This window comes from Penicillium canescens (genome assembly GCF_028828765.1).
Source record: "Penicillium canescens strain IBT 15451 chromosome Unknown utg000010l_segment0_segment0, whole genome shotgun sequence".
Taxonomy (NCBI): domain Eukaryota; kingdom Fungi; phylum Ascomycota; class Eurotiomycetes; order Eurotiales; family Aspergillaceae; genus Penicillium; species Penicillium canescens.
In genome coordinates, this window is record NW_026703972.1 from 3,865,549 (window position 1) to 3,893,185 (window position 27,637).

Below are 27,637 nucleotides of genomic sequence, written 5' to 3' on the forward strand. Positions count from 1 at the left end.
GTGCCACCGCGTTGAGCGATTTAATTGCGAACTCAACAATATGTAGGAATCACATTTTTGCGGCGTTGCTTTCTTTCAGCAGTTGATGAAAGTGGTTCACCATACTCAACGCAAGCCTTGAGAGAAATGATCCCAGGTCGAAACATGAATATGCGGGCCACAAGGTGTCCAGACACCGTTTCAACGTCGTTCGACTTGCTTCAACGCCAACCAAAGGACAGTGATCTCTCTACCATCGGCGCAATGGTTCCATGGTAGAGACTTGACCGAAAAATTATAAAAGGGGCCGGATTCCCAGCCCAAAATTCGCAGGACTTCCATCCTCACACTTTGGTCCTCACACTGTGATGCATCATAGTGTCCCTCTCTTTCCTGCGGGCTTGAGAGCTTCCGTGACCACGGCTGTCGCTGCCACGAGCCCAGCGATGAAAGACTGTGCTCCCTCGCTGCCATGAGCCCCGCGAGTGTAGAAAGGTGCTTCGCAGGATAGGTCTGCGTGAACAACAATCCTCGCAGGGAGGTGCTGCGAAAACAAGACTACCTCGCAGGATAGGTCTGCGTCAACAACAATCCTCGCAGGGAGGTGCTGCGAAAACAAGACTACCTCGCAGGGGGGCGCTGTGATGACAAGTGAGACCCGCAGGAGACCGCTGCGTTAACAAGTTCTCTGCAGGAGACCGCTGCATTACCAAGTTCTCCGCAGCCTAGGTCCTGCGTCAACAAAGCGCCTCGCAGGGACATCTGCGACACCAAGAGTCTCCGCAGGATGGGCTCTGCGTCAACAAGTGTGCCTCGCAGGATGGGCTCTGCGTGATCAAGTGTGCTTCGCAGGATGGGCTCTGCGTCAACAAGTGTGCCTCGCAGGATGGGCTCTGCGTGATCAAGTGTGCCTCGCAGGATGGGCTCTGCGACAACAAGAGTCTCCGCAGGATGGGCTCTGCGTCAACAAGTGTGCTTCGCAGGATGGGCTCTGCGTGATCAAGTGTGCCTCGCAGGATGGGCTCTGCGAAACAAAGGACTCCAGACCTTCCGTGACCACGGCTGTCGCTGCCACGAGCCCAGCGATGTAAGATTTGCGCTCCCTCACAGCCAATGAGCCCTGTGTATGTAAAAATGTGCTCCCTCGCTGCCCTGAGCCCCGCGAGTGTAAGAGTGTGCTCCCTCGCTGCCCTGAGCCCCGCGAGTGTAAAAATGTGCTCCCTCGCTGCCCTGAGCCCCGCGAGTGTAAGAGTGTGCTCCCTCGCTGCCCTGAGCCCCGCGAGTGTAAAAGTGTGCTCCCTCGTTGCCCTGAGCCCCGCGAGTGTAAAAATGTGCTCCCTCGCTGCCCTGAGCCCCGCGAGTGTAAAAGTGTGCTCCCTCGCTGCCCTGAGCCCCGCGAGTGTAAAAGTGTGCTCCCTCGCTGCCCTGAGCCCCGCGAGCGTAAAAATGTGCTCCCTCGCTGCCCTGAGCCCCGCGAGTGTAAAAAGGTGCTTCGCAGGACGAGCTCTGCGTCAACAAACATGCTCTGCAGGGGATTGCTGCGTTAACAAGCCCTCTAGCAATGTGCAGGCACCTCTTCGTGGTGTTAGAGACCAGTATTCGATATTCAACAGTATTCGAAGAAGCAAAGACCTGCCCAACCTCCTCATAGTCTGTTTCTTTTTCCGAAGGATCATCATTGGACAGATAGAATGAGCCCTAGATAGATCGTCCCAAATTCAATGGCCAACATTATATAACAACGAAAGTGTCATTTTTATCAAAGGGGAGGTTCCCAAATGTTCTGCACTGATGGTTTGCGATCTGATAGTCCTTTCGCGTAGTGAAATTGACACCCTTCATTCAGGCGTAGAGCAAACATGTTGGTGAGAATTGGTGAGAGTGTTGAAGTGTTGGTGTTTTGATGTGTTGAGAGTTGAGAGTTGATCTGTTGAGAGTTGAGAGTTGATGTGTTGATGTGTTGATGTGTTGATGTGTTGATGTGTTGATGTGTTGATGTGTTGATGTGTTGATGTGTTGATGTGTTGATGTGTTGATGTGTTGATGTGTTGATGTGTTGATGTGTTGATGTGTTGATGTGTTGATGTGTTGATGTGTTGATGTGTTGATGTGTTGATGTGTTGAAGTTTGATGTTGGTGTTTGATGTTGATGTTTGATGTTGATGTTGATGTTGATGTTTGATGTTGATGTGGTGAATGGTCGGGCGGTGAAGGGGGGTGGCCACCGTCTCACAGAGGCAACGCGGTCTCTTGCCATGTCCCCCACATCATAGAAACTTTAATGATAGGTTCTATTCGGGACTGTTGCGTGAGAGCCCCTTGCGTCGGGCCCACGATATCCCGTGCTGGACATCGCACACAAATATCGCCTGGCCTTCCCCTCCCTCGAAAAGAACATCGCCGTTTCGAGGGAGAGCCGGGCTCTCTCCGCGACGGTTTCTTCAATAGTTCCTTTTACAATGGTGCGTCATAGTTCGGCGGCCCCCAGTCTAACCCCTGGGGGACAGACCACCCTGGGCTCCTCGATCTATCCACCAGAGTACATATGGAATTCCCTCTCCGACTCCCAGCAGGACTCATTCATCTCTACTGTGTCCGCGTCCCTTGTTGCGGGCGACGGGCAGCGCAAGCGCCCACGTTTAGACCTCACTGCGGAAGAGGATGCTGACGACGGTAGGGTCCCGTCTCTTGTTTTGCCAGTCCTTCCCCGTTTCCCCGGCCTCGACCGTGCTGCTATTATAGCCGTTTTCGAGCACACCTTCCGACCAAAGAAGGACCTCATAAAACTCCGTAGCCCTGAGTTCAAAGCCTCGGCACCGGATGGCGAGTCTTTCGACTTAAAATCCACATCATCTGGCCTGCAATTCCGCAAGGTAGTCTCAATTAAGGACTGGGGAAATGACGCATCCCTCTGGGCCCATTGCTTTAGCAATTACGTCGCTGTCTGGTGTGATTTCTTCGCTGCTAAGCACCCGTTATGCATCAGTGGAATGGTTCTCTTCCACCGCCGCATTTGTGACCTTGCTAGAACATATAAATGGCAGGACTGTATCCTGCAAATGGCCCTGGACCACCACCAGATGGTCGTCGATAAAGGCGACCTCACCGTTTCTCTTAGCGATTGGGAAATTGGGAAAGCCCTCGAAAGCTCCTACCTTCGCCCGGACAACGTGCTCCCAGCAAAGACAGCGCCGGCTACCCCAACCACACGGTCAACGCGCTCTACCGCTGCGCCAAATAATGACACTGTCATTTGTGAAAAATTCAACTCTTCTGCTGGCTGCCACTGGCGAACATGCCACCGAAGACACGTCTGCTCTAAGTGCGGCAACGACCATTCCGTGACAAGCTGCAAAGTAAAACCAGTGAGTTAGGAGCACGCCGGGGTCGGCCCTGGTATAGGTCAAACCCTGTCGCCACCAACTAGCTGGCCAGCCCCGCGTCCCAACACTTCTATTCAGTTTGAGGTCTTCGACCCTTCCCTCCCGCCTCTGCGTGATTCCGCTTCTCCCTTCATTGCTTCGGCGTGGAAAACCCTCCTCGAACGCTATCCTGGCAACCTAGGGACTATCTGCAGCGGCATCCTTACATTCGGCTGCCGCCTCGGTTGTACGATCCAGCCAAGATACCGTCGAACTCCTAATCACCGCATCGAGGAACACTCTCTTATCACCCAGAAGCTCTCTGATGACCTATTATGTCGTCGGGTGCAACCATCTACTGGCCCCGTCGTTGTTTCCCCACTAGGGCTGGTGCCTAAACACGACGGGAGCTGGCGCCGTATCCATGATCTTTCCTACCCGCCGGGTCGCAGTGTCAACGAGTCCATCCCCGACGCTGCTTCTACTATACAATACATATCTATGGATAACATCTTCGATCTCATACGCACGTCTGGACGAGGATGCTATATCATCAAACGCGACATCAAGGATGCCTTCCGTAATATCCCAGTCGCCCCCGCTGACCAGCCCCTCCTAGCCTTCTCATGGGATAGCAAGACATACATGGAGTGCTGCCTCCCATTCGGCCTTTCAACGGCACCCTTCATCTTTAACCTTTTTGCTGAGGGCCTTAACTGGCTCCTAACCGCTTACTTGCCGTTGGCCTCTATCGCTCATTACCTTGACGATTTCATCGTTATTTTTCCTTCCTCCGTGGGAGGTCTCTCTAAAGCCCTTACCGCTTTCAATAGCGCATATATTCCTCTCACGGATGCGTTAGGCATCCCATGGAATGACTCGAAAGACGCCGCGGGTACCGTGGTCAGTGTCCTTGGGGTCAAAATCGACACGACACTTCTGCAGGCCCGTATGCCTCGCGATAAGCTAGCACGCGCATCTTCCGAAGCCGCGTCGCTACTACAGCTAGATCGTGTCTCGCATAAAGCTTTGCAACGTGTAGTCGGTTTCCTCCAACACTGCTCAATAGTTATCCGTCTCGGCAGAGCCCGCCTTCAGTCGCTCTACAGCGATCTCGCATCCTTCCCGCCTCACCAGCGCTCCGTCCGCCGCCTATCCCATGATAGCCGCGGGGATCTCGCGTGGTGGAGGGACACTCTCCCGTTATTTAACGGCATCCATTTCTTCGAGAAGAGCCGCCCCCTAGTTGCCCTCTACACAGACGCGTGCGACTCAGGTCTGGGCCTCTTCTTCTTCTATGCGCCCTCATGGGACTCCGCCAGGGACTGGATGTCTGCAGCGCCTCACCTGCCTTCCACCCATGCGGCTATTGTGGACGCCTCCTCCGCCTGCGGCGACGTGGCCCACATTAACATTAAGGAGGTCTCTGCGATCCTGCAGGCCTTCCTCATACACAGCCCCCATTGGGCTCATCATCGTGTCCTCGCTTTCACGGACAGCGCCGTCGCGTTTCATGGCCTGTCTAAGCAGGCACTCCGTGGGCCGGCTCATCGCTCTCTGCTCATGCTTTTCAGCATAGCAGCCGCCCTTGACATCGAAGTCCAGCCACACTGGCTTCCTTCATCGGAGAACCTACTAGCTGATGCACTGTCCCGTTCCGATTATAGGATCATCGCTGATATTTGCCCACAGTGGACGAGCTCCTTTCCCTTGCTCCGCCAGCCTGGTTCTCTCGACAGCCTATTTTCGTGAATGCTGGCCATGCAAAGTTGGTCTGGAATGGCCTTGCCGAGGGAACCAGAAGAGGCTATCGCTCTGCGCAGCGCTCGTACACCCGTAGCTGCGCTATTATCGGAGTGCAGCCCTGGCCAGCCACTGCCCCGTCGATCTGCACTTGGCTTACGGAACGCCTGCTGGGCGCGGGTAGTTCCCCACCTGTGAAGCCCGATTCAGCTATGTCTGAGCTCTCGGCTCTCCGCGCGTATCACATCGATAACGGTCTACCTGACACAATTTTTGACCTCCACGCAAAGCATTTTCGTCGCATGATCGATGGCGCTCGTCGGCTGCAACCGCCCCGCCAAAAGCGGATTCGCAACCCAATCTCACGCGCCTCAGTCATAACCCTTTCAGGGAATATCTCACATATCCCTGCCCAACCGCTGGGGCTCTCAGCGGCCCAGAAAAATGACCTTAATCTTGCCGTGGCCGCCCGCGTTGCCTTCGCTGGATTCCTTCGGGTCGGGGAATTTACATACTCAGCTGCCGACCTTAGAAACACTCAAGTCTTCGCTGCTACTAAGTTAACCCGGGCGGATATCAGGTTCTCCCCCACCATGGACCACGTCCTCCTTACCTTGAAGAGAAGCAAGACCGACCGAAACCACGAAGGTGTCAATGTTGTCCTTGCAGCAACAAACGACGCAGCCTGCCCCGTCGAAGGCCTTTCTAAGCTATTCCTCCACGACTCACAGCCTATGTCTGCCCCCTTGTTTACGCTCTCCTCTGGCCCCTTCACCTCATCCGCCTTCCAACGTGCGGTTATCTCTAAGCTCAACCGCGCCGGGGAAGATACCACGGGACTTAAGGGTCACAGTTTCAGAAAGGGGGCAGCACAACACGCCCACAACGCAGGCTTAAGAAATGACCACATCCAAGCCCTCGGGAGATGGTCATCCGAAGCCTTCCGCCTTTACTTCACAACACCTACGACAACACTGTACGCCTGGAACCGTCAATTCCAGACCGGTTATCCAACTCCGGTCTCATCTTCCATACCACCAGCCCCTCCACCATCCTCTTTTGGCCCACCGGGTCATTTGGGCCCGCCTGCAGCCCTCACGGCGCTGTAGCCCTCCGTCAACGAGGCCTACATCGCCAGTGTTCAGACCGCAGGTGCCCCGTGCGAGCCAAAATATCTCATCCGTCTCCATTTGTGCCAGTGTAGCAATGGTTAGAATAGATGATAGGTTCTATTCGGGACTGTTGCGTGAGAGCCCCTTGCGTCGGGCCCACGATATCCCGTGCTGGACATCGCACACAAATATCGCCTGGCCTTCCCCTCCCTCGAAAAGAACATCGCCGTTTCGAGGGAGAGCCGGGCTCTCTCCGCGACGGTTTCTTCCCGCCCACCGCGGAACCCCCTCATGTATATACCACGTATGCTCTCGCATAGCTATTTTTCCTCCTAGAATATACGGAGTGCCACGGGCCCGCCTGCAGCCCTCACGGCGCTGTAGCCCTCCGTCAACGAGGCCTACATCGCCAGTGTTCAGACCGCAGGTGCCCCGTGCGAGCCAAGATATCTCATCCGTCTCCATTTGTGCCAGTGTAGCAATGGTTAGAATAAAAGTCAACCTAAATACATTAAACTTAGGCATAAAAGCTGACCGGGACCTGCAAAAAGCCAGGTCCCGATCAGGTGCCAGAGCTGATCGGGACCCGGTATTAGTCATCATTTTAGCTGGTCCTGGTCAACTTTTAGCTGGTCCCGCTCAGCTGGAACCCGCGTCAGACCACGGTCGTGCGCGGGCGCGGGTACGTACTCGACCCGTCAACCCGTTGAAGCTTGGCCGTCCTTGTTGACGAGAGTCAACTTTTGAACTTGTGATCATGGTTGAGATGGATACCTTGTTTTTTCGATTTTCTTTTTCAATCCTCTAAGTTTTACTCTATTTACTTTTGGAATTTCTGAGCTCTCAAACGAATGTGGAAAATGCGTTGTGATTGAATATATATCTCCTGGACCGTTCATCACCAGTAAGCCACTAATATGAGGCACATTCACCAACCATCAACACCACGAGACTGATCACCAGCACCATCATTGAACAGACTGCAAACAGAGTGCTGAGATTAAAAAGCTGACTACGCTGGTTAACTTTCCTGGTGAAAAAAATGAGACTGAGTACCTGGCCACCGATGTCCTCTAGTCTATAAAAGCCTCCAAGAATTAGTGGACATGCTATTGCCCAGATACTCGTTCCCCTGAGATCAAGATGGATGCCCCTAACAGCACGCCAGACCAGGAAAAAGAAGGAGGACAACAGCCCAGTGCATTGCAAATCGTTTTTGAAAAAGAGAATTCGCAGGAGGCTTCTGATCATGTCCCTCCACTGGTAAGTAAAGCGGCTCAGCTTCCAATGCTCTTGCTGACCATCGCAGCTCTCTCTTTCGCCACAGGAAGCAGAAACAAGACATACCTTGGCGACCGAGCCATTCCAACCTATTCTGAAGGTACTAGCAGACCTCGAACGCAACGATCCCAAGTCCGCCTTTCCCGCGGCTCGACTTGTCGGGCTGTATCGACGCCTATGGGAGTCGTGCGTGTCCAAACACATCGATGGCCAGAACCTAGAGCAGAGCAATCGGATCTTGAAGGAGGCTAGCAGTCACCTGACTAAAGAGAGGGACGGACTTCAGCTTCGCCACGACAAGCAGCTGTCTCGGCTGCGCTTTTTTGACCAGGCACTGGAATCATCTCGGGGTCGATTGACTAGGATCCTCGATGACTGGGATCACCCTTGCAGACTCAACCTGGCAGGGCTGCCAGGCATAGGAAGAGAAGGTTGAAGGGTTCTATATTCTTGATTGTCCTAAGTCTTTTACCATGTGGAGAGTATCCAATGATGTACAGTATCCAACGATGTTGCAATGAAGAGTTACCGCAGGAAAAGAAGCTTATATCTTTTCGAGAACTCATATTACAGCTTTTGTGGAATGTGTCTGCGAATAATCTCGCATGTTCTGGTGTCGCTTTTATTACCCTAATATATTATAAACGAAAAACTACGGATCCAGTGACAATGTGGCCAGTGTAGCTAGCGGAGAAAGTGTCGATTAACTCGGCCGTCCCGCAAATCATCACGACAGCTACCGGAAGTAGATGTCGCCAGCTCGTACAGACCACCAAACCTTCTCCCCGGAGACCTCTTCAACAATCTTTGTGGAGTGTTGGCGTCTTCCATTCTGCTTCGAATGGCCCTCTGAATGTAATCATTCCTGGTTAGATCCAGAGACTTTGTCAAACTGAAGTAGTTCAGTCTGGGATTGACCACAAGTGCATCAACAATCGAGGAATGCCCGCCTTTGACCGCCAACATCAATGGATCCTCAGAACATTGATTCCTGAGGTTCACATCAATCCGATTATGGCTTAGTAGTGCCTGAACCATCTCCAATTCACCACAAGCGGCGGCAATGCAGAGAGCAGTGTCGTGAGTTGCGATCGTGCTTTCATTGATGTTAAGACGTGCGTCTTGCTGCACCAAGAGTCTTACCACATCGAGATGGCCATGTGCAACCGCTAGACAAATGGGCGGATCTATTACATCCATTCCATTGATCTCCACGCCCTGCACACTTAACAGACAAGCAACCGTGTTCATGCGTCCGTGATATGCGGCCACGGAGAATGGAGAGTGGCCTCCAACACAGAGATTCAGACTGATCCCTGGCACCGCAAGCAGCCGTCGTAGGAGCACGGTATCCAACCTGGCCGCGGCGTGGTGGAGAGATGTAGACAGCGTCTCGAAACTCCCGCGGCCTCCAACAAAATTGACGTTGATGTCTTTCTCAGCCAACAGCCTTTCGGTTATCTCGTCGCATGACGAGTAAGTCGACAGCCAAAGTGGCGTATTGCCATTTTTGTCTTTGCAGTTCACGTTGGCACGGGGGTGACTTAGGAGCAAATTGACCATTTCTAGGCGATCGCTTTGAATGGCGAGATGGAGCGGCGTATAGCCATTCCGGTTCTGGATGTCCAAATTCAGGCCCTTTTGTCCGAGAAGCCGTTTGACAACATCTACCGACCCATAGGATACTGCATGGTGAAGAGGTAGCTCAGCCTCCTGTGATGATTGGGTACCAAGAAACACCTCGGCCATCGGATCGTTTGAAAAAATCATTTCCATCACGGGTCTATTGAAGCGACATGCCCAGTCCCATGGCGAGTGGCCCGAATCATCCTGTAGATCGGGGTCGCTGCCTCTAGAAAGTAGCAGATGCACGAGCCCTATTCGGCCTGCGAAGACTGCTAGGTGGAGCGCCGTTCGGCCGTGTTTGTGCTTGATGTCCACCTGGACGTTGGGTTGTTCTAGAACGCGCTTGACGGTGGAAAAAGTTCCGTAGTGGATGGCATACCACAGGGCGCTCTCCCGCGCTTGATTTTGAATGTTGATGTCTAGATCTCGACGATTGAGCAAGAGGTCACGCACAGCAGCGGAAGAGAATTTCAGCGCCCTCATTAAAGGAGTTTTGCCTCGGTAAAATGCATTGATGTTGGCGTTGTGCCGGAGCAAAACCTCCGCAAGACCAACGTTGTCGTATTTGACGGCCAGGTGCAACAGATTGCTGTTCTGAAATTTGATATTGTATTTCCAGATGCTGGGCTGCAGTCTAAAATCGAGGTCTTTGCATGATTTTGCGAGGGCAAATAATGCACTACCGTCCAAATACGACACAATCCACAGCAAAAGCTCGTTGGGCAGGTCTCTGATGTTTGGCTGTAACGTATTAGCTCATCGGTAAACCCCGTAAGAACGAATTGAACGGACCATGATTGGACAGCGGATGGAGCAAACGAAATGTAGATAGGGGTGAGGTGAGAGATGTGAAAGTAGGATATGGGAGGCCTTTATATACTCACCTCAGCTAAATTCCGTGGTCAGCTAGGAGTGTAGTCTGTCACTCCGCTGAGAGGTGCGTAGCAATCACACGGCAGCATCAAAGCCTTGACAACAATGTTCAGGCGCGTAGTTGGAGAATCTGTGGGGTCTAGCTCCTGGGAACGCCAAAACTATTCCTGGTAGTGTGTCGATGGCATGAGAACTGAATCTATCTCTACGTACCCGCATCTTGCATCTAGCGCCATAAGAACAAATCACAACCTATCACGCACTTCGAAATTCATAAGCAACCCAGAACCTAACGTAGCATTTGTCGACTTTGCTGCTCACCGCAGTAGTCAGTCTGTTCGCTAATGCGTGGTCACCGCGATGGATAGTCAAAAGTGCAGCTGATTGCAGCAGTGGTCAGGAATGATATCCCTTCATGCAGGCCACTGACCGGCTGTATACGGCGCATACTGCGTGTGAATGCATTCTTCCACGTACCGACTGTTTCAAGGAAGTGTTCCATGCCAGCCACGCAGCCATGTAGGTAAGGAGCCCACGGCGATGGCATATAAAGCTGGCGAGAGAACACTGCAGTGATTGCCCAACACCACCACAATCCGAAGCATTTTCTGCCTTTGACGACCACCTCAATAACTACCATGCTGCCTTGGAATCCGTTTCTTGTTTGTGAGATAGAGGTCAGCCCCAATGGCGGTCCTGGCTCTTGTTGCGGGACGACGAAAAAAGGCGAGCCGTGCAAAAACTCGATCAAAGTTGAAGACACCAAGATCGGCCATCAAAAGTTGACCTCTCTCGCCAGAGAGCCATTTGACCTGTCATCGTTGCAGTCGAAGCTCTGTGATGTCGCCAGAGACTTCCTCTGCGCGAGATGGCACCGACAACGGCAGGCCGACCAAGTTGGCCAGCAGTGGTATGAAGCCGCCGTCCGCAACCAGGCGCGAGTACCACATGGCTCCAGAATGGCTTCTCCGTCAGTCATTGTACATCGGGGCCAGCGTCAGACATCGTCAGCCTCCAGGCGACGCCCTGCATCAGACAACACCCGGTCATCACCACCACCGGTGCCCCTGTCAACCAACCCCGAGCCAGTGCAGCCATTCAATCCATTTGTGACTTCTGCAACGCTGCGGACGAACAATGTTCCATGGCGCGTTTCGCCGACCCGACCAGCCATCCTCTCATCGGCAACTAATATCCGGGCGGGCGTCCAAGACTTGACGCTCCAGAGTCTCACCTCGAGTGAAGAGGTCGACAGCATCCACGTCGACAGCATCTACTGTGTGTTCTGCCAGACCGAGGATGAAGACCATGCGGACGAGAGCGTGATCTTGCACTGCGGTCAGTGCACATCGCTCTGTCATCTGTCATGCGCCGAAGAATGGTTGGAAAAGCGAGATACAGGGTTTGGCACGTCATGCTGTGTGTGGTAAGTGTGGATGACCTTATTTCTGAGACGACCAAGATACTGATGACCGCAGCCGAAACGAAGGAGCCCTAGATGCCATCATTCGCCCCTTCCGAATCCCTCCGTCGGATGCCGAGACACATTCCGTCCACACGGCAAGCGATCCATCTCCCACTGGTGGGCCCCGTCGCTCAGCCAGACTAGCAGGAACTCATCTACCGCGAGAACCTTCTACTTCTGCACCGCTTCGCCGGTCGGCACGACTGAATTCCACTCAGCGTAGGTGATCACAGGTTACAGCCGTTATAGCCGTGATATACAATTTTGAAGCAAATTAGCAAGAAATGAAATACCGATGGTTAAACTCCGAAGTACAACGCGACCGTTTCATCTCGTAAGTGCTGGACACCAATACACCATAGCCAGTAGCTATTGACTGCTTCGGTGATTCCAAAAATGTCTGAGCTCGAAACTATAGTGGTAGATAAAAGTTCTGTTTTCATGATACCTAACGGCGATGACCAAAGAAACAGAGGATTCATCTCAGTGGAGCCGTGTCGCGTGAAGGCGGGGATTGTTGGCAGAAAAGCCAAAGGCAAGAGACTGACAAACTCTCGTGCTTGTTAAGTTACTCTGGGAACCAATATGTTGGCCCTGGGAACCTCAAAAGCATTTCTAGGAGCTGTTTATCCCCTAGGAAATACTCTTGAGATCCTGGGGCTGTTTCTAATTCTAGGAAAACGAGATCTACCCCTGGGATCTTCGCCTTACGTTCTTGACTGAATACGGAACTGGCTCTGGGAATACATTGGCTTGACCTGGGAGTTGTGGAGCCCCTGGGAGCTTACTTTATGGTCCTAGAGTCAATAGCTTCCCTTCCGAGATCGTCGAAAGCCCTCACAAAACACCTTCACCAATCCTTCGCACAACTCTGCGTCGTTGGATCCCCCAAGAGGCCAAATCATCGCCCCAGGAATCAACAAGTCGTCAACAGGAACGCGGCTTTGATTCCTTGGGGTCGAGATACTAGACCTCAGATGCTACATCGAGTTTCCTGGGGGTAGGTGGCTCCTAGAAGCTGCTTCTTTGCTCCCAAAAACGTTTCAGAGGCTTCCGGGAGCAAGAGAACCCCCAGGGTCAAGGCGTGTGCTCCTAGCTCTAATAGAGCCGTCACCATGAATGTACCCGGTTTCGTAGTAGTGATGATCGGATATTAAGACGAGCGCCTTGTTACATTGAGAGTTCGAAAGTCTCATGGTGGCCACGTGCGGCCGGTCTAGATATCCTCGCTTCGCAATCGAAATTCTGCAGCTCAGCTGCAGCTGTAAAGAGAAACCCCAAAGCAATTTGTGTTACACCTCTAGCTTCAACAACACTGGATTTCACCCTTTCGTAGCACCATTTGCCACTATACGTCCTTCGAAGTGAAAGCCGAGGGGTTAAAAAAAGTAAAAGTGAGTCAGAGCGGATTGCGCTGTGATGGTTGTGACAGCAAAGAATTGATGAGAGGACTCAATGCCTCATAGTTCTGTGAATTTGGATATCGGCTAAGTTCGACTCTGCAGGGTCATCAGATAGAAGCTATATACTGATTGTACAGGCTTATCTGGATGACGCTCGTTAATAATACGATTCAACGCGTTGATTTAGCCCCCAGAACTCGCACTACTAACTCCCAGGGAGACTTCACGGAGAATGAGAAGGATATTCCTCATTACATACATATCCTCACATTTCCCATCCCTTTGATTATATAGTATCAGAGGCTTTCAACCTTCCTCATGTCTTCGGAGGCACTAATTATAGCAAGAAACATGACCTCAGGAAGTTTGGGAGAGTCGGAACCCGGGGCAAGACATGGTATGCATACCCTAGAGAGTTATAACGTTCCATCCTAGCCTGAAATTGAGAAGACGGGAGAAGCGCAGAGTTGCTTTGGTATCTAAAGGACTACTGGTCTTTCTTCGCCAAGTTGAGGGACGCGTATCGACTAATCAAATTGACACGCAAATTTCTGCTTTCACCCGCGGTAATCCCAGCGCCCAAAAAATATCGATGGGGTTAGAGCGGCGGTGAAAACCTTCCGTCTTGATTCATAAAAATGGAACGTTAAGCACCGAAGAGCACAGTACAAGACGCAAGATTGTATACTGTATGGTCGCTACGCTGAGTTAATGAACTACGTTGAGCATTGGCAGGTGAGGGATCTAAGATAGCCTTGGATGAAACTATCTAAGTTACTGACTTTGTGAAGATTATCAATTTCCTGTCACGGGTCCAGCAAGAGAAATGAGTTGCGCAGATGGAAAAACGAAAGAGGAAGGAAGTTCACTGCTCTTGGCCAAATGATAGATTGGACGTCGCGCGATTATTTCGCCGCTGCCACGAATGCACTCAGGAAGCTATTGATGCTTTCGCCAATGGTGGGTAGGATTTCGAATTTTCTGGGTCCCGATAATCCTAATCCAGCCCATAGCGAGTTGGATGTATTTGATGGCAAGCTAGGGATTTATTTGATCTTTGCCTCACGATGAGAATTTTCATAGCTTACTCACGCTAGTATAACCTTTCCGAGTTGTAGGATTGACAACAACGCAGCAAAGCATCTATGACTAGATTGTCAGAGTGGACAGTCGATCTTGAAATATTCTCGGAAAATGGAAGACCCATTCCGGCAGTATCCGTCATTTATATGTTTATCTGGAGAGCATTCCTACAGGCACTACGTACCCTTTTCCATTCAATAATACACGCCGTAACCATCCACCAGGCTTTGCGAAGCTTCATCTTTGCACCGATACTGCCAATGGCCCTCAACCCAATTTGACTATCGATGAAATCGCCCAAGAATCAAAGGAATAGAGATCTGCGGGCGCAGCATGCGGTATGCAGAACAGGGGACTACAGTTGAGATTCGTCGTCAGAGATACCAATATTTCTACGATGTGAGAAAGAGCTTATAGAATATCGAGCGACCAAAAGCTGCAGTGACACGCGCATGAATAGTCACCATGGACAGCCACATCTGGATCTTATCACTGCCAAGGATCGCGGTTGCTTGGGATTGACCACTAGGCTACATTGTAACAAGTCAAGAAGGCACAATGTTTGGTCAACCAGTAGCGAATTGGACGTGCACGGTGCCTCTGGCGCTCTGCCAAAAAATGTCTATCCTGAGATTTTTAAAGAATGATCTCTCATAGGATAATAAACACTGCACACGCAGTAAAATTGACTGTCTAATATTTCATAAGCAACTTGCATACTTCCAAAGGTTGGCATAGAAAATTATCTATTATAACGCTGGTGAGTTATTGCGAAGCTGGAGAAGGGAAGGGTGGGGGCTGCGCGCTTGGGCAGCTGGCAGGTTCGGTGCAAACCCGGAGAACCCATTGAAAACGCTTGACGCACATGATTTAAGAGCAGCAATCACGGTCGCTTTGACTCACAAAGCCCACTTCTATTTAGATGCCCTTAGATAACACAAACCAAAGCCAAGGGTGGTAGTATTTCTCATCATCCATAGGATCCAGGATCATCGGCAGATATTTCATGTGCCATTCTTCTTGAAGAGCATCATCAAAGTACTCTGGATCCACTCTCACTCGTCGTGCTTTACAATATTCCCAGTACGCAGGATACCACCCAGCCTGACCCCAGTCAATGATCGCTGCTACTTGTGGATTCGACCCAGGCGATAGAAGGATGTTGGGAGGGGCAAAATCGCTGTGAGTGAAGACGATAGGCACTTTGCTGTCGATCTCAATCCCACAAGCATCTTGAAACAGTTGGATGGCGTTCACACCTTGAAATGGACCTGCAAGTTCTGGGTGGGCATCGAGGAATGCCTCACTCAGTGGTTGCTTACCGAAACTGCCTGTAGAGTATATTTCAGATTAAGGTTGTTTATGTATTAAATCCGAGGGAATGCACGTACCGATATAACAGTCCTGCTTGTCCTGCGTTAAGGCCCTCCATGTTTTCACAATATATTGAAGTTGTTCGCAGACGGCCCGTCTCTCAGCTTCATCCATGCCTCTCCATCTCTCTTGCAAAGTTTCACCCTCAATCAAGGACATGTAGATAAAGACCTGTCCTTCATCTTCGGTCCATCCAAAAATCTCAGGAGTAGGTACCTGTCCTTGTAGTTGCTCGCGTATTCTCATTTGAGTTTGAGCCTCAATCACGGTCACGTCGGCTCCGTACTTAACCACCAGTCCAAGAGACGGTATCTTGACAGGAGGGGGACGGTTGAAATTTGTGCCGTAAAGATTGCCAGAATTTTTGTTGATGGCTCTTATTTCAACTGGCGCAGGGAGTGCAGAGGCTCGTCTCTCTTTGAAAAAGCTAGACTCGGGAAAGATATTCATGTTACGACGGGTGAATGGGGTTCTAACCCATTGCTTGATTTCGAAGTATCAGGGGTCGAGATGAGATATTGAGGAACGTGACAGTCAGGCTGGGAAAAGAATAGTCGTGACGGGCAGCGATTCGAGGAATGGGATCGCTCGATGACTAATGAAGTCAAGTGACCACGAACCAGAGGTACGGCGATTAACATAAACGAACCGCTGCTTGTAACGCTAGGAAGGAAAACTATTTGACGGAGCCAGAATTAGATTTGGTTCATCAAATGCAGGAGTGATTTCCAAAAATAGCTCGTCATCTAAAATGGTGCGAAACATTCTTTTTTCCCTTTTCCTTTATTCATCAGTTTCAGTGAGCGCCAGCTCCTGGGACTAGTACAGTATAGAGCCTGAGTACCAATGAAAATCGAGGGCAGTTCCTGGGCGGCGCTACAGCAAGTCACAACGTAGTACTACACTATGACCCCTGGCATTGTAATCGGAAATTGCTTTCATCGCCATCCAATCAATAGGATATTCATTTCGTCGCGCGCGTCTGCGACCGCCAAATGGAGGAATGAAGAGATGAAACGTGGGATTAAGTATGCACCACATCTATCCTTAGCAAGTAACTTACAGACACGTAAGTAATAATACTTAAACGGCCCTTTCCATCGGATCGAGAGGCTATAAACTCTGCATTCTAAATTTCTCGTCAATCCGCACACAGAATTGAGGAACATTCTTGTACCATAACATCTATCGAAAGAGCTGCCTTATCACCATGCCTTCCCCACCTATAACTATTGTCGCCCCACCACCTCCTCCACCTCCGCCGGCCGTCATGGCCCCCACTTCTCTGGCCTCTAAGCCGCCGCTGGTGGCCCCGACAGGACCCATCGGTGCCTTTATGGTCGAGCTGTTGATCTATAACGGCTCGCCCTTCAAAGATCACTGGGGGTACTGGGTACGCTCACACACCAGTCCGGACATTGGCGTTATGATACACGCGACCGGTGATGTGAGGAATGGGTTTGTATTCGAAATCAAGCGCAGCCATGACTTGCAAAAAACCCCCAATCGTCCAACCATGAGAGTCCCGCTGCAATGGGTCGATGGGAAGTACTTTGATGAGAAGGCTATGCTCAACAACGGCGAACGAAAAATCGAAAATGTGCCTGTCTGTCCCTTCGAGACCAGTGCTTATAAAGTGAAAGTTCCGGGGAAGTCTCTGAATACAACCAGTAGCGCGGTGAGTTCTATAAATTGCGAGAAATCTGTCTTATATGATGACTAACAATTTCAGGCCACACCCAGCAGGAAAATCACCCAGAAGAACTGTCAGACATGGATTGTTGAATCTGCCGACCAACTCCTCAAGGATCATATTTTCAGCCGGGAAGTTGCCATCTATCTTCACGCGATTGAGCAGTAAACATTGGGAACGAGAGGTTGGAGGGGTTTGACGGCTGGATCATCGCGTGCATGTATCTAGACACCATGCTTCTTCTCTCTTTTTCTTACTCTTGAATGGACATCATCTCGCGCGGATTCGAGTCGGCTATGTTGACCTTGACAGCAACATATCGGCTCAGATGAGTATCTCGGGCAAGCCAAACAGTCGAATAGCTCCCAAAACCAAGTTTGTCTACAATATGATAACGGTCATGTAGCACGTCACCAATCATGATGGGATGGTACCCCAGGCTGGTAACCTTCGAGTGTCTCCACACCCTTGATCCAGTTGTACTCGATGCGATAGTTCTCGGCCATTGTGGTGCCCAACCGGGTGAAAGGTCCTGAGTCGAGCTTTCGAGGACGGAAAAGGGATTGGTAAACTGGAAGTGAAGGACGAGATGAGACTAGTAGTATTGGAAGGTAGTCTAGGCTGGCAACCTTTTTGAAGCAGCGTGTCATAGTAGGTTATCGTGATTGTTCGGAGAAATTGACAAGGAAACGCCCTGGGAAGGGGGCGTGAACGCCGGATGTGTTCCGTTTAGACCTCGCCAAAACCCGCCCACAACCCAAACCCGCCCACGAAAACCCGCCCCACGGGACGGGTCGGGTCTTAGTCAGCAGACCCGTGGGCGGGTCTTCATTTTGAGAACCCGACCCGCGACCCAAATGGGTACCCATATAACCCGCGATAGCCAAAAAAGAGTGATTTGTCAGCTAGCATAAAATAATGCCGTATCTTTGATTTATACTAAGGTATGGCTCTGGTATAAGTATGGTCTAAACTCTTGGAGTACATAAATTTGAGGAATAAAACAGATTAAGCTTAATTCATAGACTAATACAGCTCGTAACCCTGCAGCCGGCTTGAAGGTACTGTTACCCTACCGGATGATCTCTTGTGGGACCTACCGCCGAGGCGTGTGACTGGAGGTGGGAGCAAATCTCCATCGTCGTCCTCATCTTCGGCCACTTCAGCCATCGCCGCATCTTGCACTTGATCATGGGCTGGAGGTTCTTCTGAGGCTGTGCTTTCTACTCCACTTACCCCTTCGACGGCGAGACCTGTTTCGGAATCCTCAATTGGATCGTTCTCCTCGACATCGCTGATAGGAGCAATATCGTCTTCAGTCTCCTTTAACGCCTCATCTTCTTCGAGGGCTTCCTGGCCCTCCCTCTCAACTGCTGGACTTTCCAGAAGACTCAATTGCCGGCTCTCCAAAGTGAATCTTTCCGAGCACATATACATCATCAAGTCTTGAATGGTTGCCTCGTTGAGGGATCCGCGGCGGTAATGGCAGATATCCCGTGCGCTGTTGAATAGCCTTTCCACTCCTGCGCCCGTAGCAGGGACCGAGAGCAAATCGCGAGCCAGTCGCGACAGGACTGGAAATTTACGCTCGTTCTCCTTCCAATATGCGCGGGGCGGAATTGAGACAGTTGCTACGAGGAATTAGTCTGTCATCAAGCTTCAGCGGCCCGATAATACTTACCCTCGCGAAGATATCGATCGACCTCGTCATGCTCGAACCCTTCGTTGACTTGTGCGTCTTGTGACGGCCCAAGAAGCCGATCTAACTCCGAGGCTTGCAAGGAAGGGCGATGCACGGTACGGAAGAGCATCTCAGGATTCCGTTGCTGATATTGCGAGAAACATGTCCTGAGGTATTCACAGTATTTTTGGAAGTTTCACTGTGGCACTGCGAGTACTCTGCGTCGTCAAAAGCGCAAAGCTTGTATTGGGGAGCAAGTAGGGTCCCCGTGCCATAGAGGAAGCCGTGATCACGATACGTCTTTTCGTAGTATTCTCTCAGCTTCTGCTTCGCGACAAGCAGCGCTCCATACATGTCCTTCTTCCAGGGGGTCGTCTTTTTTCTCAATTTTCGATTTGAGCGTTCAATGTGTTCCAGTAGCTTCCTGTACACGAGGAAGACGCTGTGAATTGTCACGTCTTTTGTCTTCATCAGGGCCATGGTGAACTGAAAGAACGGCTTCGTCAAGTGAACAAGATAGTCAATTTGCCGCCATTCAATGTCAGTGATTTTAAATTGTGAATAGTCATGGTCTCGGCAGTATTTGTCGATGGTATTCCTTAGTCGGCGCGCTCGTCGAAGCATCAAGAAGGTGGAATTCCAGCGGGTCTGAACATCATGCAACGGGAAAAGTCGCATTCCACCAGATTGGAGGCACAGGAATGCATCTCGCCGCTGGGGGCTGGCGTTGACAAAAACTGCAAGGGACCGAATCTGTGGAAGAGACACCGTCAGCAATGTCCAAATATGACTGGTCCGAAATCAACGGACTCGCCTTTGCTAGAGTATGCGCCACCTCGCCATGGTCCACTGAGTCCCTGAGACAAAGAGCTTGTGAATCGGACCAAAAACTTCTCACTTCTTTATTCTTGGGAGCAGCTCTGATATGCCCCAACAGCTGCTTGAGGCAAAGCTGAATCACATGGGCCATGCATGGAACACGGACAATGGATTCTCTCGAGCCGATGGCGCCACTAGAAATGAGTGATTCTTGCAGCGCTCGGATGAGGGTTTCATTATTTGTTGCATTATCCGTGGTAACGCTGAAGATACGATCCAATAGCTGTCTTTCTCTGAGCAGCTGGAGGAGCACGTCGCTCAAATTGACTCCCGTGTGAGGTCCATGCAAAGGCTCAAACCCAAGAAGCAGCTCGCGGTAGTTCCAATCTCTATCGATGAAGTAGACTGTAATTGCCATGAATGCTTGCTGGAAGGGACTAGTCCAACAATCTAATGCAAGTGAAACTTTGGCGTCTTCGGGTAGATCTCGCAACTGTGATTCCTGTTGTCCTCTTACAGCGTCACGCAGGCGTCGCCGCAAGGTTTTTGCTGAAGGCATTTCCAGCTCTCCCGGTCCGAGGTGGGTGAACTTGAGGAGTGCTTGAAATTCAGGGTTTTCAACGGTCTGGAAGGGCAGACGAAGACAAGCAATGGTCCTCAGCAGCCGCTCCTCGAACTGCGATGTGGTGAACTTGTTCGGACCGGATGGTACTCCCAAGAAGGCTTTCTGGATTGAGTTTGACACGAGAGCTTGATGGCATGTTCTTTTCTGGCCCTTTCGACAGGACTTGGATCTCTGGTGCTTTCCCATTGCGCTTGTGCCGTGCTTTTTGTGCTGTGGATGATCAAGTAGGGTCAAGCAAGCCCTACAGATCACTTTGGGAATGCCAGTTTCAATGCCCGCAACTTGGTCGAAATGCTTCCAAACTTCAGCGTAATGTGACTCCATCGACCACTTTATTTTAGACCGTCCGTCGCCATTCAGCACTTGACCATATTCTGTTTTTTGCCACCAAGTCAAAAAACTGCTGGAATGTTCAGGCTCGTACAATATCCAGTTCTTTCTGCGGTCCGGTCCGACGCGTCGAAGTATCGTTGGAGGTTGTTGAGCGGGAGTATCGACGCTACGTCGGGAGCCAGTGAAAGGCTAACTGGTTAGTATGTGCTTGCGTCTCTGAGTTGTTGAATTAATCTGCGATTTTGAGAGTATCGTACCGAGGACTGGAAGTCCGAGTCCATGGAAACATCCGATGATGGCTCAATGGAGAGCAAGGGGCTCAAAGACCGATGAATTGACCGCGAGGACATGGCTTTTGGAGATTCGATGTTCACAGCTCAACCTCGTTGGAGTTCCAAGAATTGGAATTTTCGTGGGATCAGAGTGATTTTTTTTTCCAACGCGTCGCGGTGGTTTTTCGTATGAGATAGTGGGTCGCGTCAACCCGCGGGTACCCTAAACCCACGGGTACCCAAAACCCGTGCGACAGTAAAACGATGGCGAGGATGCTTCTTCACTGGCTGGTCAATCATTTTTCTGGATATTATAGTTTAAAAGTGTCCTCGAGAGGCTTGATATCAATAAGGGTCGATGGATGTTCTTAGTGCCAACGCTGGGATGCAAGAGTGTTCGGAGAGCGCGCTCTGGCTGGACAATTGCCTGTACATATATATATTATATATTATTGAGGTGGTGAGGCATTTCATGAGACGGTATCTCCCATATAAAGTTGTGACAAAATTAAATTACCAATATTACCACTACTGACTAATACACTTTTGTTCACTTATTATGCATTTTGGTGGGTTATATGGGTAACCCACGGGTACCCGCCAAGAACCCACGGGCGGGTTCATGAAGGCCAAAACCCGCGCGGGTTACCCGTGGGCGGGTAGGAGAAAGCGACAACCCGCCCCAAACCCGCGTTTGGCGAGGTCTAGTTCCGTTCCGTGTAATCACGTGACAGGAGCAATGTATGAGAAGGATTTCAAGGAAATGAGGTCACATAACCTGATATGAAGGCCAGCTATTGACTGCCTCACCTATTTCAAAATTGCCTTAGCTCGAAATAGTGCCGGTAGATAATAATTTTTTTTTTCTCGTCATACCTAACCGCGGTGGCCAAAGAAATACAGATATGGATTCATCTCAGTGGGGCCGTGTCGCATGAAGACGGGATTGTTGGCAGAAAAAACACAACTCGGGGACTGGCGAGAGACTGACAAACTCTTGTGCTTCTTAACTTGACTCTAGGATCCTCAAAGCATTTCTAGGAGTGTGAAGGTCTCACGTATCCGTAGATGAGGACAGTCTTCCAGATGAGTAATCAATATTAAAAAAAGCTAACTATAGTCGACTCTAGATACAAGACGTAGCGCGAGGAAGCAAAAGAAAGGTAGCTTCCTCGCGTTCAGGGGAAACTCATATACACCATGTGGGTCCCGCGCAGATCATCTCCATGTATATCCCTGACACTTCTAGAAGCAGTTTCTTTGCTCCCAGAAACGATTCAGGGCCCCCTGGGAGCAAGAGAACTCCCAGGGTCAAGAGATGAGTTCCTAGCACCGATGCAACCGTCAACAGGAACATGACCGATTCTTGATAATGATGATGAAGATGTGCATGTTTGTATCTAGATAGGGCTATGAATATCTATCTATTCGCTGTTTATACGGACAGAGACAGAGAGTGCGCATAACAAGGGAAAGCTCACTTTTCCTAGCCTTCAGCAATGAAAGACATCAATCCCAAGGAAATTGATATCAGACCTATCAGGCCTAGTGGATTTAGTTTCCCTCTGATTTCTGGAGGCAGTAATGGGACGGCGTCTTTCTGGGCACCAATTGGAGGGCAAACGCTGGACCACTGAGATAAAGCCCCTGCTATCTGTAGAGAATTACCGCGCAAGGCGAAACAAAAATACTGACTCTAGTTACGTTCAAGATAAAAGAGAACTATGCTACTATTAGTTCATATCAGTACAATAGCGAGTCACCACAGTATCTGCGACCTTGGGAGCTTCAAAGGGCCCCTGGCCCCGGGGCCCACTCAGCAGGCCATGGAGGGCCTCGCAGGCTCAGCTGGGCAAGACGCAATCACGCCGTCCTAAAACTCCCTACAGTATTTATGTACTATAGCGTAGACTGGTTGCTTCAACGCCACTTTTTCACTTTTAAGTCTGAGATGGATTATGTACATGGCTTAGTCGAGTGGCAAATTCAGGAAATGATAATTTACAGAACAACAAATACGGCTCCCACTTTGAGGCGCATTTCATTCGAATTGTGAGGTATTCTTTGCCCTGTATCTTGACCAGCTTTTAAAACTTCACCGGTCCTAGGTGCCATCAACCAAGGACAAACAACGGTAGTTCAACGAACGCATGGCCTCAACAGGCCTCAATTAGGACAGGCACCCGAACTCAAGCACAGCTCCTAGCCTATCATCCCTCCCGTGTCTAAGAGCGCGCTTACTGATTCATTTAGTAGTTTAGTCTCAGCACAGACAGCAATTTCAGAACATAATCAAGCGATACGCCGAGAACGACGGTTCATCAAAGCAATAATCAATGCCCAATAATTACCATCGCCATGTCGGAAGGAAGTTGAAGGATTCCCAATCCGGTGCGACCGGTGCTTGCTGGATAATCGACTGACAATGAGAACTCATACATTAAAAAATCCGAAAATCAATCAGCGGCTACTTCACTCATAGTGACCTCGGGTATTAGTTAAAATAGTATTTCCCATAGTTAATTTGACACCAATTCAGTTTTGACATGTAATAAAGAATCTCACTTGGTGCGCAGTGTCTGAGGTACGCTGGTAGCGATGCTCTAACTCAAAGGAACTAATCTTACCGAAAGAAGAGCATCGAACCCCGTAATGAAGCCATACCCAACGAAATGACCGATGCAAAGGTGCTAAGCAAGTTCCCACAAGCTATGCACCGATTCGGTGCAAATAAAGTGGGCCAAGGCTAGGTACCCCATGACCCGACTGTGTTTTCACTCGCGCATAGGAGCGTCTCAAACCTCAAGGCAGATTCAGTATTACACGGCTCGCAGTAATATGGGCTTACGAAATGGTGTTGACTTGAGCACAGCTAGAATGCGCGGGTGGCGTGTAGCTGGACAGTGATAACTTTAGTCTAAAAGTGCTAGGCGCCAATCCCTCAGTACTAGCGCGTACGGAGATCCTGCGTGCGATCCGACACCCAATCATCAAGGCTCAATCTCCGCTTTGTTTTGTTTAGCTCCACCACCGTCTTGGCAACACACCGGTCCCAGCAATGCGATCAGCAACTTCCTTCCAGCCCTGACTGGGACGTGTGCCAAGGGTTTGCGTCACGCCCATGCTTGTCCGTAGCGGCTTGTGCTGAACAGCACGAATCCTAATACACCAATAGGCGCCGCGAATCATTGCCCGATAGATATTAGTACTCAGAAATCCTATACATGTGATCAATCCCGTGACTGCTCCTCCCCCTATTCTGCGGTTCCTCCGTAACATGAAAAGCCTCATCCTCGATTTGTATTTTGCCCAACATGGGCCTATCCGAGAGTAAAGTGGTAGCGGACACCTTTTCTAGAGCCTGCCTCAATGCTGAAAATTCTGGGAGGATTAATATCGCTAACCTCCTTTCTGACAAAAAGGTACGCATCTCGTGCGGGTGTCCCGGACAAGCTAAAAAGTAACAGTTCATGAAATCCCTTCGGGAGGTTTGGGCACATATCCCAGATAGTACCAGAAGAAGCATCGGCAGACGGCGGCAGACAGAGGGCCGAAAACAGTCGCATGGGAAATTGAGCGCACAAAAGATAGCAGTTTCAGAGACTTTGATGGCCAATGTACCGAAATGGCTTGAAAAGGCATCTTCGTTCTTTCTAGATGAAAAGATCAATCTAGACCTGGAGGACTCACCCATCGCTGGAGCCTATCTATGTCTTGAGAAATTGGAACGTCGAGAAGGTATTGATCTTATTCGTGCCCGCTTTTTGAAAGTTGTATTCCACCGGCTGAAGGGGGAGTTATGCCTACCTTATTTGCGCTCAGACGATGTTGACGAAGTGACGAGGATAATACTGAACGCTGAGCTGGTTTCAAGTGACTCATTTAGCGTCAAATCTAACTTTGTTCGGTGGGCAGATCAAGGTGCAAAGATTGATGCCTTCTGTCGAAGTATTGGAGGCTCTTCAAAAAACGACAACGCACACTTCGGCAATCTCTTCTGCTTACCAATAGACTGTCATGATGAGTTGTTCGTTATCTGGTTCAAACTTTCCCAACCCCGGACAAGCACTGACCATTGCAAAGCATAAGACTGTTTGGGGATCAGGACGTCGAAAGAATCAAGAAGAGAGGTATATTGGATGTGCAGGGCAGGGCAAGTTTGGATAAACTTGCGGCCGATGTTTTTGATGTTCTTTGGAGAAAGCTTACGGCATGGCTTGAAGGACAACAATCGCTGGAACCATTTTCAAGTGAGAGAAAATTACAAAAGCGCTGCCGAGTTCTTAGCTAATAAGATTCTTCAAAGGACAAGGAAGATATCGAGGGAGAACTCTGCAAAATACGCGATTTTTTCAAATAGAACGGCAACCCCCTGGGAGAGTCTTGCCAACGGGTTCAGCAAATGGCGAGCCATCGCAGATTTTCGGCACAATTGAGGATATCTCTCCTGACCCTCGATCTCTTCTCCACACAATCCATGGTTCAGCCGCGACCTCATCGACCGTTGCCCAGAGCAGGCTACGGGAGCCAACAATCCGTTCATTTGATAATGCCAGAATCCCTATGAGCGGTACTGGCTCGCACAATGGAGAAATTTCATCTGACGTGGGGGAGACCGTTGATGTGCACGATACGCTCGAACCTGTTCTGCCGGTGCAGGACCTCGAATCATCTCTTCATGAACAAGCCTCGATTAATATGGCTAGTAGCGATGTCCATGACATGATCCAGCCATTGATACCGCCGCAAGATTCTGCATCGTCAAATAGGCTGAACCATAGGTTTCAGCCACCACAACCGTGCAAGGCTATGGTCCAATTCACGGACAAGCTTCGATCGATATGGCTAGTACCGATGTCCACGACATGATCCAGCCAATACTGCCACCGCAAGCTTTTGCATCGGCCAATGGAATGAACCATGGGTTCCAGCCACCACAACCCGTGCAAGGCTATGGTCCAATTCACGGACAAGTTTCGATCGATATGGCTAGTACCGATGCCCACGACATGGTCCGGCCAACTCACTCGCCACAAGTCTTTATCTCGTCAAATAGCCAACAACCTCAAAGGAATGACTTGGAAATGGACAATTTGCACCATATGTTTCCATCAACTCTACGTGTTCAAGCTTCAGATCCAGTGGAGAGCCAGACGTCGAAACGGAATCGCTTTATAGCGCCAATGATAACGGAGACCGAGAACATGTATGTCCAAGATCATCCTCATAGCCCTTTTACACCTGTCTTTGCGATGTGAGGTCTAAGCACCTTTGTTGTTGTTGTTGTTGTTGTTATTAGCCTGATGGATGGCATGACCTGTCAGGCTTCTACGGCATCTCTTGGCCGTGCCCCTTCTCTGCTCTGTACCAGGGTTCTTCGTACTTATATTACTTATTTATCACGAGTTCTACTGATTTATTTGGTCCTTTCGCTTTTTCTCTTCCCAAATGTTACGAGCTTCTGCTCACTGTTGCTGTTCATTTACTTTGAATGTATTTCTTGTGCATCGTTCCCGCCGAACAAACCGGACACGTAATTCAGTTACACCCCTTGAAGCCCAAGAAACGTTTTGGTTATTTTCGTACGGGATATCATCGCCGTCGACGCTTATAGAGGATTGACTTCCCCTCTCCTGAGCGTCGTCGACTTTGCGTCTCTCAAGCGCTTTGTTGCCGCGGCTTTCAAATCTCTTACAGCCAACAATTTTGATGGGGAAGGGAAGTTTTAAGTCTCCGAGTCAGGAAAGTGCTGGTGCTTGCTAACCGGCACATTCTCACGGGAAACTCACCGAACCTGTTCACGCGGCACATATTCGGCCACGTGGTGAGACTGAGACACATGCGCTGAACTTACTGTCAACCCTGACAAACCGCCAGAAAACAAGACCGCTGTCAAGCAGCAGAGCCTGGCTGATCGCAGAGCGACCGATCCGGAGCGCCCGCAAGCTCATAGATAGTCAATACCCATTGCGCCCAGTCTCGGGCGGGAAGAAGGCCGAGTAGTTATCTAGAAATTGAATATGTGAACACTTAGCAGTATCCACCGTCCAAGATCGCCCCTCTCATGAATCCGCACATTTCTTAATGCTGTACGATATAGCACATTCAGAAACCATCGCGCACTTATTCTCAATATAAAACCATCCCGTTTCCTCTATAGCTGTGCTGTTCTTTTGCTATGGGGGCGGAGGGGTGGGAGAACGGGAAGAGTTGATATGATATCACCTAGGTACAAAAAATATAGCTGCCGTTTGCGAATTCACCTCTGGGTCAGTCGTAGTTTCAACATAAAACCCTTCCTGCAGTGTTCCGTCTTGTGGTTTCCCTTCTTGCGGCGTTATTTCACGTAGTGTCTTCTCAGAAAGTGGAACAAAAATTCCTCTCTTTCGTTTATTCCCTACCGTTGTGGGGACTGCGAAGTATAGCAAACGCCAACCCCAGTTCTACTAAACATCAATCCCATATTCAGTGAAAGACGATCTGAACACATACTGGTGGATCTGGTATGGGCAATTGTCCCGAAAGAAGCGAAATTTGTTCCGCAAGTAAGTCTCCTCCATAAGTTTTGTTCCCGTTCCCCTCCGTTTTGAGAATCTCCGCATTGCTTTCAACGGTTTGACCTGACAGTTCAGGAATCATTGACTTTATTTTGAGGCGGATAATTTCGGCGGCGGGTGATAGTTCCTGCGGATTCATTTTGACGAGAGTTGATAATTATCCGGGGACACTGATCTGAGGCAGCGGGTGCCTAATGAGTTAACAACTAAAGATTGCTTCCTACCGTAGGAGGAAGATCCACACACCTTTGACGCATAGGAAATACAAATTATGGAGCAGCGTCCCTTCTATGTCGTTGACGACGTCGATAATAACGCGACGAGGGGGAGGGGCAGAAATGGTAAAAGGTTCTGGC

General features: G+C 50.1%; 3 protein-coding genes across 3 annotated transcripts; 1 reads left to right on the forward strand and 2 right to left on the reverse strand.

The window, feature by feature from the left end:
- Nucleotides 1-14,845: 14,845 nt before the first annotated feature.
- Nucleotides 14,846-15,751, reverse strand: N7446_012617 (uncharacterized protein; the record flags this gene model as incomplete). The annotated part of the gene is made up of 2 exons (XM_058521359.1): nt 14,846-15,258; nt 15,319-15,751. 2 exons carry the CDS (start codon nt 15,749-15,751, stop codon nt 14,846-14,848), a joined length of 846 nt encoding a protein of 281 aa, XP_058366725.1.
- Nucleotides 15,752-16,511: 760 nt separating this feature from the next.
- Nucleotides 16,512-17,162, forward strand: N7446_012618 (uncharacterized protein; the record flags this gene model as incomplete). Its single annotated transcript, XM_058521360.1, has 2 exons — nt 16,512-16,979; nt 17,034-17,162. The coding sequence occupies 2 exons, from the start codon at nt 16,512-16,514 to the stop codon at nt 17,160-17,162; spliced, it is 597 nt and encodes a 198-aa protein (XP_058366726.1).
- Nucleotides 17,163-17,404: 242 nt separating this feature from the next.
- N7446_012619 (kinase-like domain-containing protein) lies at nt 17,405-17,644 on the reverse strand (the record flags this gene model as incomplete). The annotated part of the gene is made up of 1 exon (XM_058521361.1): nt 17,405-17,644. One exon carries the CDS (start codon nt 17,642-17,644, stop codon nt 17,405-17,407), a length of 240 nt encoding a protein of 79 aa, XP_058366727.1.
- Nucleotides 17,645-27,637: the final 9,993 nt, after the last annotated feature.